The following is a 17,604-nucleotide window of genomic DNA, read 5'->3' as shown; positions in this document are numbered from 1 at the left end:
AGAGGCGATAGCGAAGAGAGCGTGAGGAGGAAAGCGCAGGAGGAGGGTATGGCGAAAGCGTGACAACGAAAAATATATAGGTCCCACGCACTGTGGGAATCGATGTAGGCGAAGCTTCCCGTGCTGAATGCTTTGATTGACGATAATTAGTGGTGATGTTGACGGCTTAATCTCTTCAACGTTCAGGCTAACACGAGAGTGGGGAGTTGGTGTTAGTTACCTTGCGTGCACCAGTACTGTTTGTCTACGTAGTACACTAAACACACAGAACGAGATGTGTTTGCTTGAGGCGTTGTTGTGCGCCATACTTTATAATAAAACCTCTGAGAGGGTTGACCGTTGTCATTGCCTCACATGGCACACCGCAGTGTGACAGAAGTATTAAACGTGAATTGGATTATGGGGCTGTACGTGCGAAAACCACACTCGGATTATGAGGCACGCCGTAGTGGCGGACACCGGATTATTTTGATCTCGCGACGTCCTTTAACGTGTGCCAAAATATAAACGCACGTGCGTTTTCTATTTCGCCCCCGTCGAAATGCGGCTGCCGCTATTGGGATCAAATACACGACCTCTAGCAACGTCATAGCCGCAAAGCTGACGCGGCGGGCACAGAAGTGTAGATTTGACGGTCGGCCGCTTCCGTAGTGTCTCCTGGACCCTGCGTTGCGCTTTAATTAATGCGGCTCTGCTTCAGCACAACCTGCATAAGTTCCCAGTTTGTGCATGGCGTTTATCAAAAATAGCAGCAACGTACTCTACCGTACCTTGAACTTGAGCTTATCTTGTGTCCCCGCAACCGCTGTAGTATAATAGTGGGGTTTCTTTGCCTTCTCACGTCACCTCCCCCTTCTCTTGCATGGGAGCTGCCTCTTGACCTCCCTCTCCTTCTCCTCTTCTCATCTCTGCAGTTCTATCCGCGTCCCCTCTGGCTTCGCACTTTAGTAGAAGGGAAGCGCTGCAGTTTCTGAAATGCTTCTGAGGGTATTCACAGATAATTACAGCTGTCCAGCGACTAAAGTGGCGACGGCCAGGGAGCTCCAGAGGGTGTGCATATTCGACGCGGTGGGGTGAAAATGAGTTTCTCCCGTCGCCTTTCCTCTCTTACTGGCGCCTGTCATCTGAACTCCCCCCCCCCCCCCTCCGACGCGGTGCGCGCGACAGCAGCAGCCACAGTAGCAGCCACAGCAGCCCGCAGCAGCAGCAGGAGCAGTGGGAAGGTCGAAGGAAGAGGCAAAGAAAGCTTCGCTTTAAAAAGTAGCGCCGGGCAAGACGGGCTTTGCTGCGACAACCACTATGAGATGGCGCCGGAGTAACGCGCCGTCGTCTGTTCACCGATGGCATGCGGCGAACACGTCCATTGATACCACATATGGAAACAGCGCTCATGAATAGAGGCCTGTCAGCGGCTGCTGCTGTGAATCGCGCCCACGCGTCACCCACGCGCTGCCTCTCGCGATCTCTTAATTAGCAAGGTAGCCGCATCACACTTCGCTCCGTTTCCATTGTACCGCACGAGACAGATTGTCCGTGCCAGCCAATACATCGCGAAATAAAGACGCGTATAGAACTGCGCTGAAATTTCGCATTAGTTAGTATCCTAATCGTCGAGGAATTTTCGTGTGTTCCGCTGCATTGTAATAAACATAAAGCGCATGTGTCGTACGTGGTTCTAGTTCTGTTGTAGGTCCTAAGCGTTCATTTTAGCTCCACCCGAATTAGCAGCCGTGTTAGTCAGGGAACTATGCGGCATCTGTTGTTCTTAGTAGCGACTAGTAGGTTTGAAAAAAATGCATATTGCTCAACTTTGTTGCGAGTATCGGCTGGCGGCTCGTGGCCCTGACAACCTCGGCGCCCTAACCGGCCTTCCCCCTGTCCCATCCCGACTTGGTACACTCTAGAGTTGGAAATCCTAACTTTACACCTTCCTCAAATTGATGCGCCATTCTCTGTCGAACCCCGCCTGCAGGGTAAGGCAAATTGGTTTGCCCACTGTCAAAGGGGGAGACTATTGGCGATCTTTTTTCTGGCAGTGCTTACCACGTAGATGGCAGTGTCACATAGATGATGAGAGGTCCTCAACGCACATTCGCAACACAGGCGCTTGCTTATTTGTTAGATCACATTGCCAAGCACCTTGTCAATATCAACAACAACCGTTAATGCTAAGAAGTCTAGTGGAAAGAAGTAACCGATCGCGAGTTTGGCACAAAATGAGTGCCACCAGAAGCAGTTTTAACTACTAAATATAAAGAGATGCAGGAATGATGTGTTTTTTTTTTTACATCATACAGATCTTCCTATAAAAAGTCTGCGAGCGCAGCGAACGTGGCTTTTATTGCAGATAAGTTATTCTTCGAGGCGCACATCATTTTCTGTGTTGCACAATAACTGTCCGAGTTGATTGTTGTCCCACGTTCCATAAGATCGATCAGCAGTATGCCCTTACGATCCCAAAAAACACTGACCATGACTTTGCTAGGTGACTCTGGCTGACGCCACTGTTTGGATTTTTGTTTCGTTTCGGGAGTGAAATGAAACATCCACGTTTCGTCTCCCGTAGCATTGGAGTCCAACAATCCTTCCTTAACTTCTTGGCACTTTTGAAGGAACTGGAGAGCCCAGTCAAGGCGTTTCTCCTTCTGGTCTGGTGTCAATAGCCGCGGTACGCACCGAGCCCAACGCTTGTGATACCCCAATTTTTCAGTCAAAGCTCTGTCCTGTAAGAACTCCTAGAAATCTGAGCAACAGGTTCACGGACGGTGATCCTCCTGTTTTGAAGCACTTCGCGTTGGACCATCTCGATAACCGCCTCCGAAACTGACGGTCTTCCACTCAGTTTTTCATCGTGGACTTCCTTCCGACCCGCACTAAACTCCCGGCACCACTTTCGGACATGTTGAACGGACATACACTTGTCGCCATACAGCTCTGTCAACTGACGACGAATATCCACGGGTGGGGTCCCTTAGGCGTGCAAAAAGCGAGTTACAGAACGAGTCTCGCACTTGGCGGGATCAACAATGGGAAGCTCCATATCAGACGGCTGCTGAGCCAAGAATGAGCGGCGCAGCGAATCGCGGCCCGGGGGAATCGAGAGTGGGGGAGCAGCCGCGCATAGCAGTGTTGCCGGATTTCGCCCCGCACCTTCCCGTGTGGCTGGAGCCCTTTGGGAATCTTATTTCTGGACCAACCGTCGTATGTTTATGGTAATATAATAGGCAACCCAGCAGCACAGTACCCTGTTAATATAATGAATGCCTTTCAATTAGCGAGTAGCGAATCGAACGCCATTTGGCGTTCACATTTTGAGTGTGTTCAATAATGAGTAAACTAAATGTGCACGGACTCTGAGTCAAATACACTTTCCTAACAGTGGCAAACTAAATTCGTGCCCAGTATGAGAGCACTGACGCTGTCCTAACTTTAGTCAATTAAATCTCTACCGAGCGCATTCATTCGAAATTGACGTTGAAATGATTTTCCATATAGGCTCAGAATTATCTTGACACACAGTCATTTGATTTCAGTATACACAGTCACTTGAACTTGGCCCGCACTTCGTGGGTGCTGAGCCTGTCGCGTTTTATTTAAGGAATCCAAGCTTTGACCGCATAGTCGAGGTTTCGCATGGATCGTCAGTGAACGAAGTTCGGTCGTCGGTATCTCGCTGACAGGAACGCGAGGCAGGCGTATATGTCCCACATAACTTGAGCCAAACATTAAAAGTAAGCAAATGCCACTTAGCTAGGTAGAACCAACGTAGTGTTGCTTGCAGCCCCTTAGAGATACTCGGATTATTATTATTTTTTCATTTTCTGGAACTATGGTTGCCAAGAAAAACGATTTCTCCTTTCCCATGCATTTAGATAGGAGCCTCAGAGCTGAAGTTGCCTCGAGATAAGCGGTGAATTTGCGAACGCCATATCGGAGCATATGACGTTGTAAACTGTTGTCAACGCCTATTTAGCTGTGTGTTTCGGTGCTGATGCTGGCATGCAAAGCTTAGTCGTTTCAGCACTGGTACCACATTTGTTCCTTTCTGCTCCCAACGGAATATATTGGTCACGATCGACTAAATCAGATCATTACGAAGGCTCCACATTGCTCAGACAACCAGCGAAGTGCTATAAGGAAACAAACTGAAAACAAAACAATACATAATTCTGACCTCAATTTTATCCTTTCACACGCGTATGCTTTGCAAAAGAAGCAAGCTCATTCATACCCACGAATGCCTTGCAGCCTACTACAGCAAGGCCACTAATTATGCCCCCATGGTCTTAGTAACAGATATTATAGCGGAACACTGCTGCTGTCACCCCATTATAAGCAACCTCCGAGTTGAATAAGGAAGTGTTCCCAACAGGATGGCCTAAGCGCAATGATAACAGTAATATGCAATACCAAGCGCAATAGAATCATGAACGGCGGTCCTGTTCTTTCACGACACTAAGGCATTTATTCATGAATACAGAATTATAAAACCTTAAGGCTGTAGTACAATTATCTAGGACATAAAGCTCTCTAATCTGCTAAGTGACACATAATTTTGCCCCTTTGCGCACGCACTTCGACATCAAGGACGCAAACATTTCAGCAGTCATTCGCTTATGCACATTACGCAATTAACGCTGCACGTTCAACTTCGTCATGATACGGTGAAATCGCAACTCGTGCAGCTCCGTCCACAGCAACACGGTACGCGCGCGCCAAACGCCCTCCTTTCTCTGTCTACCAGAAAGAGCACTTGCTCGGCGCGTTCATGTAGGCGTTGGCACTGCACCCGAACGCCGCCGAGAACTGGGGCATGTGCATGAGGGGCACGATGCAGCGCGAGCGACCCCTGGCGTATCCGTGGCTCCGGTGCACGGTCAGCGAGCGGCACCACTTGACGCAGTGGCCGATGAAGAAGAGCTGCTCGGAGCCGAAGCCGTGCACCGTGAGTGCGCGCCTGTGGTCGGGCAGGGACTGGAACGCGTCGTACGCCAGCGACGCAGCGGAAAAGTCGGCCAGGTTCTCCGGGTCGTCGCCCACACCCAGCTCCAAGGCGAGCCTCTTCTGCTCCACCTGCGAACGTGGAGGGCGAGCAGTGCGTTGACGCCGCAAAGTGCTAAAGTCGAGTCATTTGGTAGGTGTGCGTCTACGAAGGGCACCAACGGGAAACGTTACCGCTCGTCTACCTTGCTTCGAGTGCACGTTGAAAACCACAGGTGGTGAAAATAAGCCCGGACCTTTACCATGCGGAGACTCTTATAAACTACTCTGCGCTTTCGCGGCGTTAAACCACAAGATTTAAAGGGGCCCTCAAACAGTTTTCTAACTAAACTATAGCATGGTACTTCGTCTCACGAATCTCATGCCGCAGGAAGTTTATCGAATCCTTTACCTGTAAGTGGAGTAATCGCACCGATACCCTGCTGTGTCTCTCTTTTCGTGTCCGCTAGCACGCTAGAAGCTACATAGCGGTGAAGCCATGAGGCCAAAGCCCCGCCCAAAAATGTCGTGGCGGCGAAAGGGCTCGTCGCGGCACCCCGTCGCGGCCGCGGTAGCGTACGCTATGCAGCACGCCTCTGCTAATCTCGGAGGCCACGCGCAGCTGCCGCAGCTACGCGAACTACAAAAATGATTTTAGAGCGCAGCTCTTAGGCACCCGTTTGCGTTTTGCGTCGTCTCTCGGCATGACCGAGCAAACGAGCGCAGCACTAGATGAAAGAGCGAACGCGGAGTGTAGCAGGAGATGAAAGACGGCGATAGCGAAGAGAGCGTGAAGGGGAAAGTGGAGGAGGAGGTAGCGGTGGAACCGTAAGGCGCAAAGCGGAGGAGGAGGCTACGGTGATTTGGTCAGGGTGACGCAATAGCAGTTGTGAGTGAGCGCATGTGGTGTGTGTTTCTTTTCTCTCCATCTTGTGTTTTTATAGCGCGCTAAGTTCTTTTTTTTCAGTAATGCATAACGAACTGGTCCACCTGTCTATCCTCGAAAACACACTCATTTTGTTACGTCACCCTAACTAAACCACGCTAGAAATCTCGGAAACTTATATCACCAAGAACGCCGCACTATGTGTAAGCCAACCATCCTTATTACTGCATGATAAAGAATTTAATTTTATTAACTGATGTTAAATGGTTGGCTATGTATGCTGGTTTTGTACCTTGTCTTGACATGCTCGATGCGTCCATTTACCATATATGTATTTTTCCATACGTGCAATAAACATCGCTTGTGAGTGAGCGCGTGTGGTATGTGTTTCTTTCTCTCCGTCCTGTGTGTTTATAGCGCTCCGAGATCTTTGGAATAATGCATTACCAACTAGCCCACCTATACATTCTTTTGTAATAAATTGCAGAAGGACACATAGAACAAACGAGTACAAGTGTATGTTCTTGTGAGATTTATTTGCGTTTACTTCTCCAGTCAGCATGTCAGACCAATTAGCCCATGTGTTAGTATTTCTGACGAATGACATACATGGCAAAGCGTGAATGATTGTTTTGGACACTCAAGAGTGAGGCCCATGGCACATTCGAGTGGTATTTCGCAGCTCTCTGGACGCGCTACAAAGCTCACCTAAACAAAGCAACTAAGCGCTACCCCTAGCATAACTAGCCTTCATTGATAATAAAGCCGCCATATCATCACTCCCATGCTCCAGTTATGATAGTAATAATGCTTTGAAGCTGCTTTTCGCCGCATTCTTAGCACGGCCAGAGCGTTCTGCAACGATCACCCCGGTACGCCATAAGATAGAAACGCGCATAGGAAGTAGCGCAACAAACGTGAACATAGACTAGAAAGAACAGACAGGAGTGCTAAGAAGTGCCTTTGTTACGAAATAAATAGGTTTCAGAAATATTCGCAATTTGCAACATAGCCTTACGTGATAAATGCGCGACGAAAGTATAAAATACAGAGAAAGAAAAAAAAAGGAAAGGATAGGATCATCAAAATATTCAAGCGGGAACTCCTCTTTAAGTTCTCTAAGTACACGCATAAGCATTGTGTCTATAGCCCATCTCCATGCAGCCCGTTGTCGTTATCGATGTTGTGAAACTTGATCCGACCAGTATAGACAACAGTGCAGCGGCGACATGAACTGGTGCGGACGGCGGCGCAAGGTGCATTGATAACGCAAGCAAATTTACTGCAGGTGGCGCCGCCAAGTGCGTTGATGACGGTCCGATCATTACAAGCTCTTATCGCTCCTTAGCGCATTATCCATCCGTGACGATCCATTGTGGACCGTGAACAAACGTAGTTTAGCGGCATATGCGTATGGCACGGCCGCGAAAATCGTATTAACATGATACGCGTTAAGGGCCCCCTGTCGCATAAAATCCGGCGTTGGACGTCTTCTAGGCAAAAAAAAAAGAAATTTTGGACCACTCACACCCAGGACCTCCACTTAGTGCAAGGAAACTACTGGACTAATCGAACTTCTCCAGCTAAAATACGTAGAAAATCGTAAAGTACGATTTACACGCCTACCACACGGTAGAGTCGCACTGTAATTTGACTATACGAGAAAAGACAATTCATTTACGCAAGAACTCAAAGAAATCCCTTTTCCAGCATTTCTACCATACATAGACCGGCCACACCATCCACAATTTACGCTCGCCGGCGCGTGAGTATCTTGGAAGCCACGGAGCGGAGGGCCCGCGGTTCCTTGCAATTTCTCTTGATGGCGCTCGCCTCAGCCGCATGGCGTCCTACTCAAGAGGCCGCGTTTCTACTAGAAAGCCCGCCTTCGTGCATAGCGCTCGCGGCCAGTGTTTCATGGTAAACCTTACGGTTACATACGCTACACTTGCCGGGAAGTGAAGGAACAGTCAGGGATCTTTGAATGCTATGGCGTTCCACTTTTACACACGAAGCTTAAGCGTCCTCCATCTTTCTTTTTGTTAGAGCCATTTGCGACGCGCACAAAGAGTGCCGACTGCTGATAGCTCCGCGCGTTGTATTTTCGTCGCTTCGCATTGAAGACAGACGCACGGGCCCATACGTTGAAAGCGATCTTAGAAATGGGCAGGGTGGGGCATGTGCTGAGAGCTACGTGAGCGCTGTGTTCTCGCGGCTTACTTCGCCTTGAAGTGTCAGGTAGCACGAGGGTAAAGGCGCTCGCTGCTGCGGGCTCTGTCTAGAAATCGATCGGTTTAAACGACAGACGTGCGGGGGCACCGACGGACACGCTTTTCCAAGTTGGGGAAGCATTGAAGTGCTTTCGCATTTAGAAAGGCAAGGATAGGAGCGTAACATCTTGCTAACGGCTCGGTCTAATCTTTAAACCATCGTCCCTTATAAAGGCGGCTAAGATACGTGATTAATTTTGTTTTCACAGCGAAGCTGTTTCTGGCTAGTTCCCAGCGGATCGATGTACGTGTACCAAAAATCATGGGCCGATCCTGAAGATAGTGCAATGCCGGGCCGATCCGCTGCGGAGGTGAAGGAGACTTCAAGCACTCCGCTAACTTGCAAAAATAAGTTTCCGATGTTACGTTGATCAGAACAGATACTACAATTTGACCCGCGTCGGCCATGTTTACGTTCACACCGCCCTCTTTTTGTCGGCGTTCCAAGAGCTTGCGTGTATCTCTTTTCCTCTCCTTCCACTCTCCTGTGGTGGCAGTGCCGTCGAAACCTCACGCGTGTCTAGTTTCCGCGAGCTTCTCTGGGCGGCGCTCCTATCTTCCACGCGAATGTATATAAATATCACGGCAAGTAAGTCCATATCTATGTTCAAAATTCTGTGTCACCTCTGTGTCGTATGCTAAAGAGCTTCGCTGGTCATGAAGCTTCACAGAGTGGAATGGCTCATGATCTTTTTTCGCTAAAGGCTGATAGTGGGTACGCTAGCTGACACCACATTTTCTCGCTTTGTGGTTTCTGCCCACTTGGGATATTTTCCAGACCTTTTAAACCAACTTTCCCAGGGCCACACACTCTTGCAGTTTATCGCACTAAATTGGTGTAATGGCTAGAAAAACCTTTTTCAAGACGCAATCGGGCATTTATTTGGCGAAGAAAAGAGTAGCCTAATGCACAAATAATTTTGAGCGTAAGTGTGGCTTGCTAGTGTCCGAATACCCTCGGTCATGCTACGCCTACTATCCCGATTGCCTGCTAAATGCTCTTACGAATATCTCCGAATATCTCGAGAGTAAAAACAGTTTTGTAAATACAGACCCTGATACATGACGAGCATGTCACCATACATACATGGCGAGCATGTCACCAAGAGTTCGATTAAAGCGTTCTGTGGTACCGTTAGTCTGTGGGTGATAAGCAGTGCATTTACGATGAACAATAGCGCATTCAGCAAGCAGTCGTTCGATGACTTCATATAAGAAGGCGCGGCCTCTATCGCTTAAAAGTTCACGTGGACCTCCATGACGAAGGAGAAAACGGCGAAGTAGGAACTTGGCGACCTCCTGCGCTGTAGCATTTGCACTGAAAAAAATTTCCGTAATTTTACGGGGGATTTCTGTCATTATACGGAGAACTGCAGATAAAAATACGGAAAGTATGTCCTATTTCAAAAATACGGCAAAATCTGCCGTTAATATACGGAAAGTGCTCTCCGTATTCAGCTTTACGGACATTTTCACTGTAATCATATAACGGCTATACACTGTTTTGGACGAAACAGAGAGAATTCCGTATTTTTGTTATGTGAACATGCGTATATTGTGAGAAAATTTAAGCTGTCTGAATGAGCGCTCGTACTCATAAAGTTTCAGCTAACAATATTTTATTGAACACGCAAACTGTACGCATTATGAAGTTGCGTACAAAATATGAGAGCTAGCCTTCTACCAAAAGCTGCAATAACAGATCGTATAAATATATATACGCATCTTCTATTCCGGTCGCAGTTCGCCGCGCATATGGGCTTAGTAACGCTGATCATATGCGCAAATATATGCGTGTTCTCGCAATATTCTTAAATTAAGCGTTTTGTAGTTAATAACGCAGCATATATGTTTAAGTGAATGAAGAGCCGGGGACATACGTGCATACGTAAACAAGCTTGCGGCACTCAGGTGCTGGTGCACTGGGAATGACATTGGTGCTCTATACGCCAAAAATTGTGCGCGCTCAAAATCAGTACCGAAACGCAGGGAGTGGTATAATGACCGTAACTGCGTTTACATTTGGCAATAAATGGTCTCGAAGGGGACTGGTGGCCTATAGATCCAAGTACAACGGTCGGAGGAAATTTTCGAATGCGGCAAGCAATTAACCCAAGTGTCAAAGGGCACTGCTGAACTGCAATGTAGTTGGTTGAACTCATTCCCATGATATTTACAAAATATCTCGTCTCTGACAATAACTGCCCATTCATTGAGACAAATCGATTACGCATAATCTTCACTGTTCATGTGTTAATTCTTGCGGTAAGATGTAATCGCAAACATTTGGCGCTTCATCTTGAAACAAGACCGGTAAGCGCGCTCGTTCTTGTACGGTAGAATAAAGAACGCGAACATGCACCGACATGTATGTAAACTACTGGAAGGTGACTGAAGATGAAGGACCTATTACCGTGCTAGTACTGTGTATACTGTCAAAAAGAAGAAAAAAATATTTCGGAAAGAAAGAATGCCCAGTGTCAAGATGTAACGATTCAAGCTTTATTTCTTTTTGACCTAGAATGCAACACCATTAGTTCCACGTGCTTTTTGCATGGGTAACGTTATGACACAACTCATTATTTACCCGTTCATTACATGCACCAACCCGCCCAAATTATCACTGTACTCGAGCTTATGGACGCATCGCAGTGCACTGCTTTGCACTTCATTGTAGCACAGGGGATTGCTATCGCCAGTAGCGAATGCTTTGGTTGACCTCCCTGCCTTTCTGCCTTTTGAATTCTCTCTCCCTTTGTATAAAACGCACTAACTTGTGGGAGAGAAAGCGTTCTCCTCTTTTAGAATTCAATTAATTGTCAAGCAATTATATTGCAGTTCCAGTAACTAGAGCACAAATGCGAAAACGAAACCGATTCTGTTCGGTTCTCCGCGCTCAGAGTGCGGCACCAGGGGGCAGCTCGCGCTGCGCGTCCGTTAGGAGTGGCAGACGGACAGCACATGTGTAGTCAGCCGGCATTTTTCGAGTCGTGTTGTAAATGTTGGTAATTCGCCGTAAATATCTCTTGATTTGTACTCAAGGGTGGAGCAAGACCCCAAGAAAGAGAGATTGACGCATCGGGAGCGAAGAACAGAAACGATGGATGGTTACGCTGCTTGGGTCTCGGCACGTTCGAATTGGCAAAGTTCCGAATTTGTTGCTGTGTTGTGTACGCTTGTGCGCTCGTTATTTGCCGTCATCGCGCGGAGATATTTGCGCTGGATGTCTTTCACTTCGTGTACAAAACTCTGCTCGCTGCGGCATCGAAGAAGTTGTCCTGTGTTTGGAAGCACGTATGCGCTTGGACACGGATAGCCTGCTTGCTCTCAACGGGTGTTCAACAGTCTACGCGCGCTCGTAACTTGCTCATGAGGTAAGCCCATTTTAATCTTATTTGGTTTGCATAACGTAGGTGTTAAAATGATGTGTGGTAAGCCGGTGTCGCGAACAGAAATATTGTTTCAAAAGACCACTATGCAACGTCTTAGGGCAAAATTCACGCATGAATGGGAAAAGGGATCAACCTATCTTTTCAGATCGATTCCAGTCGTAGCGCGATTGCCTCGATCGCAATTTCCGTGAGGTACTTCTAACCTTTTGTTCACTCGCGTTAAAAGCGTAGAATAAAACTGCGTTCAGTTGAGCTCTTGTATTGACGCTTGTATTGGCTTGAGAGCATACTGTATCCGATACAAGAACTTCTGTTAAAATACGGAAATAAACGTTCGAGGCAATAGCAGTCGCTCACTACCTGTGATCGTTACTTTCTTGTTTGGGTGCACGTTTTAATTGTGACCAGAAAAAAACGTCTTGCTGCACCGTTTGCGGTGCAGCAAGACGTGTTCCTTCGAATGATGTCTGGGCAGTCAAGGCATTCGTGCCACTAAGCAAGCAGTAAACGGGGTATCAGTGCGAAAAAATTTGGACATACAAGAGAAGCGAATGGTATCATCATAGACTCTTTTATTTGACGAATAATTCAGTTGTATTACTAAAGCGGAGAGTGGATATGCATGAAAGTCAGATTGTATTGATACTCAGCAAAAACAAGGTAACTTATCATTACTAATCAATCCTTTTCTTTTACTGAAAGGCAAGTTGCTGTTGTGCTGGAGCTGAGAAGAGGTCTGCTGCCTGCAATGGGTCCATCTCTCTCAAGTTATTGCAGTATTATAGCTCTCAAGGTGAGTGGATTTTTTTTTTCTCATAGCTATTTGACACCTGAATCATGACCGTTTACTTAGCTGTGTAGGTGATCACTGTTAGTGACATTGGAGTGCTGGTGGACCAGCACTCCTTTATGATTGCAACGCATATGACAGAGTGCAGCTGTGGCAGTATGCAAAGGTGTTAATCTATAAGCCAAATTAGGTTCTTTGAGGTAATATGTTAATATATTGATGACATTGGATTGTGGTTTAGCAGGCAAAAATGCTAAACAAAAAGAAATTTTAATTTGCACTTGGTAAGATGTGCAAGCAATTCAGGCTGTTATACATGAAATGGGACATTTGTAGATGTCTTCTACAGTGCTGCAGTCCTGAATTGCTTCAGAGTTGAGTGATACCACTATAATTTCTCTGTAGAGCATGCAGCACAGTTTAGCATTGGGGGAGGCTGGTATCAACAGGCATCTACTTACTGTGAAGTTCAAATGAGGTGTTACTGTTAGGGTGACTATATATAATTTATGGTTTAATTCTAGTCTTGTGTCAGGCAGACATAGTTTACCCATTTGGTTAAACAGTAGAGATGTAATATCTATGTATACAAGTATTACCCATTAATTTATGCCATTTAGACAATGGCAGAAATGCGTGGGTAATACTTGTGTACATAGACAATACATCACTATTGTTTAACCAAACGGTGCCCCTGCATGCTAAATTTTACAGGGCTATTATTAAGTAATGTCAGCTTTTGTTGTAACATTAAGGCACCTTTTATATTATTACAGATTACCACCATTGTGCACCATCATAGTGTCATATTTACACTAAATGTTTGCTATAAAACTATAAACTATAAAACTACTATAAAACTTCTATAGTTTTATAGTAGTTTATAAAGTTCATAAACTTTATAAGTTTATGTTTATAAGTTTAAAAGTTTATAAACTTTTTATAGTTTTATTAACTATAAAACGACTTTGCTATAAAACCTGGCACAGCGGTGCATCATGACATTTTTTTTTATAGTTTCTGGCCTCAGAATGCACTTCACGTTATATTCTTGTTTGCAACAAGACTATAATGCAGGTTTCTCTCCTTATGTTTTGTGGCACTTCAAACTGCGGCGAGCTAAGCCACTGGGCAGCAATACTGGATACGCTACTGCGTGTGGAGCTGTCTTCAAACACACGCAAGGAATACATCATTGCTTTTTTAGCACAAAACAACGGACACAAGAAAGACGACAGAACAAGGCGCTACTCTCAACTGACATCACTTTATTGCGTCCCTCCTTTGTAGACAGCAGAATCTAGAAGAACATTTGCTGTGAACACCATGTGCAGGAACCACCAACATCTGATCAAAAAAGCACACTCATTCTACAGAATCCAAAAAAACCATATTGAGCACTTTACAAGGTTAAAGAAAGCACACTAATGCACTGTGACCCCAATGACTGTATCAAGAAAACTTCCGATAACTCTCTGGCGGTGGTATCACGGCTCTTTTTTCAAAATCGTAGCATCACGAAACATTGCGAACCTAAGCGATCCATACCAACAGGCACAGGTTCCCATTTGGCTCAACATTGTAAAATATGGAAGTGCAAAGCCATGTTTCGTGATACTACGATTTTGAAAAAGTGCTGTGATACCACCGCCTGAGAGTTATCGGAAGCTTTTTTCATACAGTCATTGGGGTCACAGTGCATTAGTGTGCCTTCTTTAACCTTGTGCAGTGCTCAATATGGTTTTTTGGATGCCGTCGCATTAGTACGCTCTTGTGATTGGTTGTTGGTGGTCTCTGCACATGGTGCTCACTGCGGATGCTCTTCTACATTCTACTATTTATAAAGGAGCGACGCAATAAAGTGATGTCAGTTGAGTGTAGCGCCTTGTGCTGGTCGTCTTTCTTGTGTCCATTGTTTTGCGCTTAACAAAGTATTTATGGATTCACACCAACTAGTCCGCCAACACATTGTCTTGCGGGCACTTCTGAAGTACTGTCTGTCCAATAACCTTGGTGGCATGGAAGCGCCGTCCACTTCTATGCGTTGCTTTCTGTTTCATTGTGGCATCACATCACATTATAATCATAATGTGTATGCACTTTTTCCAAGAGACCCATATTCCTATCCTTGTGTTATATTTGCTGTCGCATTATTTATGTGCAAATGACGAGTGCTCCAAGCTCCATTTTATCGCAAAGTAAACTACTGGTACCTAAACAGTTCTGTATATCAGAAAACTAAAGCTGAACTGCCGAACAGTACCAAGCGGCAGCCTTAGTGCAGTGTCAAGTAGTCAGACTTTATTGGTCATGCAGAGGCACACAGGATAGCTCTTTATTACTTGCTGAATAATTAAGCTGTGTGAAAACTGAGTATTTATGTAGCTTCAACCACATGCTATTGGTCATTGCTCCTGCCCTCATCAAATGTAGAAGATTATCACGGCATTTCCTATTCTCTTTTTCCTTAATACAGTGGGATTACTGCATGCGTAAGTAGGAAACGGATCACATAGGCAATCAAAAGCCAACATTGTGTAAACTTGGAACATTGATTGTACAGTTTGATGACCTAGAATAAGTAGAAATACACCATAAATGATTGACAATTAGCTTTTACTTGACACAGGGCTAAAGCATACAGTAAGCATACTGTATGCTCATATGGTGTCACATCAATTTAAATTTTAGTGTAGCTTTAAAGTGTACGCTTCTATTGTTGCATTCTGTCAGAGGAATGGTAATGTTTCGCGTGTATAGCAACTAGACTGTCTATATACAGAAGTAAAAATGTGTGAACTGTATTTTTTAATGATTTGATAGAATGTGTAGCACAATAAAGCCATACAATCAACGCACAGTCATGTGACTTTCTCTGCACATGTTGCAGGTTCAAAAAAAGTATGGTGGAAGCTGTTGCCAAGGTTCCGACCAGAAAAGACAGCCAGTATAAAAGGGTCCACGCCACTGATCTCTACTACAGGGGATGAACAGCACATCGAGCGCCCTCGACTGAAGCTGGCCTTGTCCCGGAAGTTGGTGCTTGACAACTTTGCGGCAGCACTTTGTTGCACGGGTGTGTAGCATTTCTTCCCCTAACATGCCTGCCTGATGTGCCATAAACTACCCAAGCAGTGTTTCGAGGTGTCCAGAATTTTTCCATTGTAGTGTCTACAGTGTCGCTAACATAAGTGGCGTGCAATGGAAACACTGGTAAATCAGAAAAAACTTGATGTAAGAGAACACTATCGTATACGGGTTCAGATTGTCATAAAAGTGCTTACCAGACATGTAGAGACCTCCTAAAATGTGAAAAACCACAAAGAAAAGTTTTTCGGCAGCAATATTATCTGATCGCACGCACTAGTTAGTCCACCATATGCCCTGCTTCCAGGACAAGCGACTGCATGACATCGCATTTCCACTGGCTTCACCTGCATCCGGTGCAGTGTGCTGCATCCAGCGAAACACGTTAGAAATCAGTGGTGCACAGTGTTTTCTGTTTCCTTTCTCGACGCCTAGTGAACACATGTTAAACTGTTTCCAAAGCAGACAAACAGAGGGAAAGGGTTCTGAACACATTGCATTTTAAAGTGGCTGGTACTGGGTAACGCAAGTACTGTGGCATAGTAGATTTGCACCAGGCAACCTGGGTGCCCAAAAAGGCTGCTGTTTGCTTGCAAATGGCCAACATATTGTGAGCATGTTGAAGTTCTTTTTTTATTCTCATCGGTTATTTAGCTTTCACAACTGAAGAAGCCTTGGAAGCATGAAACACTTCACAAAACCAGCGTCAATATATCGTGTCTGCATCACAATTTCATGGCTGCATGAGTGAACCCTCTGGTTAACATGTAAGAGAGTTCATGATGTTTGCCATGCATTATCCACTTTATTTACAGGTCAACCCTATCTTGAGATTTAAGCTGATGTTGCGTTTAGAGAAATTATGGCCGAGAGCCAGCTTTTGAGAATACAAATTGAGCTTGACAGATTAAACGCCAGAACAAGTCGTTGAGGATTTCAGATCAAGAATCTTCATAGGCCAGTTCATTTAATGGTGTTAATATTCTGCTCGAAGTTGTTAATTGTTACGTTCATATGGTGCCCAAGCATTGCGGTAACAACTTCACTTGGAGTACATAGCAAGGGTGTATTCGATGTAAGCTGCTGGCTTTTTTTCTGTGTTTTCAAAAACTGGTTTCTTGTTCAGTTTAAATTTTCAAATTTTGCATTGTTTATTAGGTGTTGTGTCTTGTTTCCTTTTCCTGCAGCTTCTTAGTTAAGCATCTGAATAGTGAACACAACTTGACCTTTTGCTTGATTGCCTAGATTACATGCCCTCGATGCAAAACAATTTCACTTCAAAACTGCTTGTACCATACTGAAAGAATAACTTGAAGCAGCCATAGCCACCAATAACACACAAGAGATGATTATGAAAATTTTAATATTGTTTTTTGATCTACAGGTTGTCTTAACTATCATGCACCAAGATTTAGAAATATGTAAATGCGATGTAACTAGACAAAATGAAGGTAATGTTTGCCATCGCCTGGAGATACTCTGATTATATTGTGCATTCTGCTTAATTACATAATTCTTAATTAGTTATTAAATATCTCAAATAATTAAATGAAATGTGTCAATGAAAAGTTGTAGAGCAATATGAAAGCCTCCTGATACACTTTTTTGTTACTGTTACTCATTGTGTGCTACATAAAAGTGTTTTTCCAAGGAATAAGCCTGCGAATACACATAAAGTGTCTTGACTGGCCAGTCATGTGTCAGTTTTGTGGTGCAAAGCTACGAATACAACTTAAATGGGTTCTTTTAAGAAAAAGACTTAGCTCAGCAAATTATCTTTCTTTGTGCAGCCTGTGGAGACAAGGTTTCTTAGACATGGCCGTGGCCCTCAAGGAAGATGCCGAGGCCACAGGCAGTTCCTCCAGTGACCGTGAAAAGGTCCCCTGGGGCACAAGTCTGGTTTGGCACCCCCACCTTTCTGCTGCAGCTTTTCTGTCTACTTAGCTAACCAGGTGGGTCAATGATGGCAAAAAAAAAAAAGAATCAACAGCATCAAACGCAGAACTTGCTCAAGCTCAATGCATTTTTGGTGTGAAGTTTTTCCCTTATCATTTATCAAAAAACGGGTAATAAGTATATTATATGGTCTTAATAGTCTTCATACGGACACCTCTTTCCCGCAGAGAATTAGCAGTAAAAAAAGCAGCTTATGAAGGCTTGAATATTAGCTAGGATGATGTGGCATAGATAGGATAATGA

The 17,604-nt window shown here is 45.1% G+C and overlaps 1 protein-coding gene, 1 long non-coding RNA gene and 1 pseudogene across 3 annotated transcripts in view; 1 reads left to right on the top strand and 2 right to left on the bottom strand.

Annotated features, from left to right (window-relative positions):
- Positions 1–3,229: 3,229 nt before the first annotated feature.
- LOC135916731 (neprilysin-1-like) overlaps positions 3,230–17,604 on the bottom strand; it is a 110,115-nt gene continuing 95,740 nt past the window's right edge. For both annotated transcript variants that reach the window (XM_065450181.2, XM_065450182.1), the window contains one exon: positions 3,230–5,073. In XM_065450181.2, coding sequence (XP_065306253.1) covers positions 4,738–5,073 — 336 coding nt within the window. In that variant the 3' untranslated portion in view covers positions 3,230–4,737. The remainder of the gene's footprint in view (positions 5,074–17,604) is intronic.
- Positions 8,394–8,544, bottom strand: LOC135916753 (U2 spliceosomal RNA; annotated as a pseudogene).
- On the top strand, positions 11,158–17,351 carry LOC135916740 (uncharacterized). The gene is made up of 4 exons (XR_010569048.2): positions 11,158–11,510; positions 12,231–12,321; positions 15,209–15,394; positions 17,196–17,351. It is a non-coding gene; the product is annotated as an uncharacterized lncRNA (long non-coding RNA).

Source organism: Dermacentor albipictus, chromosome 4, assembly GCF_038994185.2.
Source record: "Dermacentor albipictus isolate Rhodes 1998 colony chromosome 4, USDA_Dalb.pri_finalv2, whole genome shotgun sequence".
NCBI classification, from domain to species: Eukaryota; Metazoa; Arthropoda; class Arachnida; order Ixodida; family Ixodidae; genus Dermacentor; species Dermacentor albipictus.
This window is presented reverse-complemented; position numbering and strand designations above follow the sequence as displayed.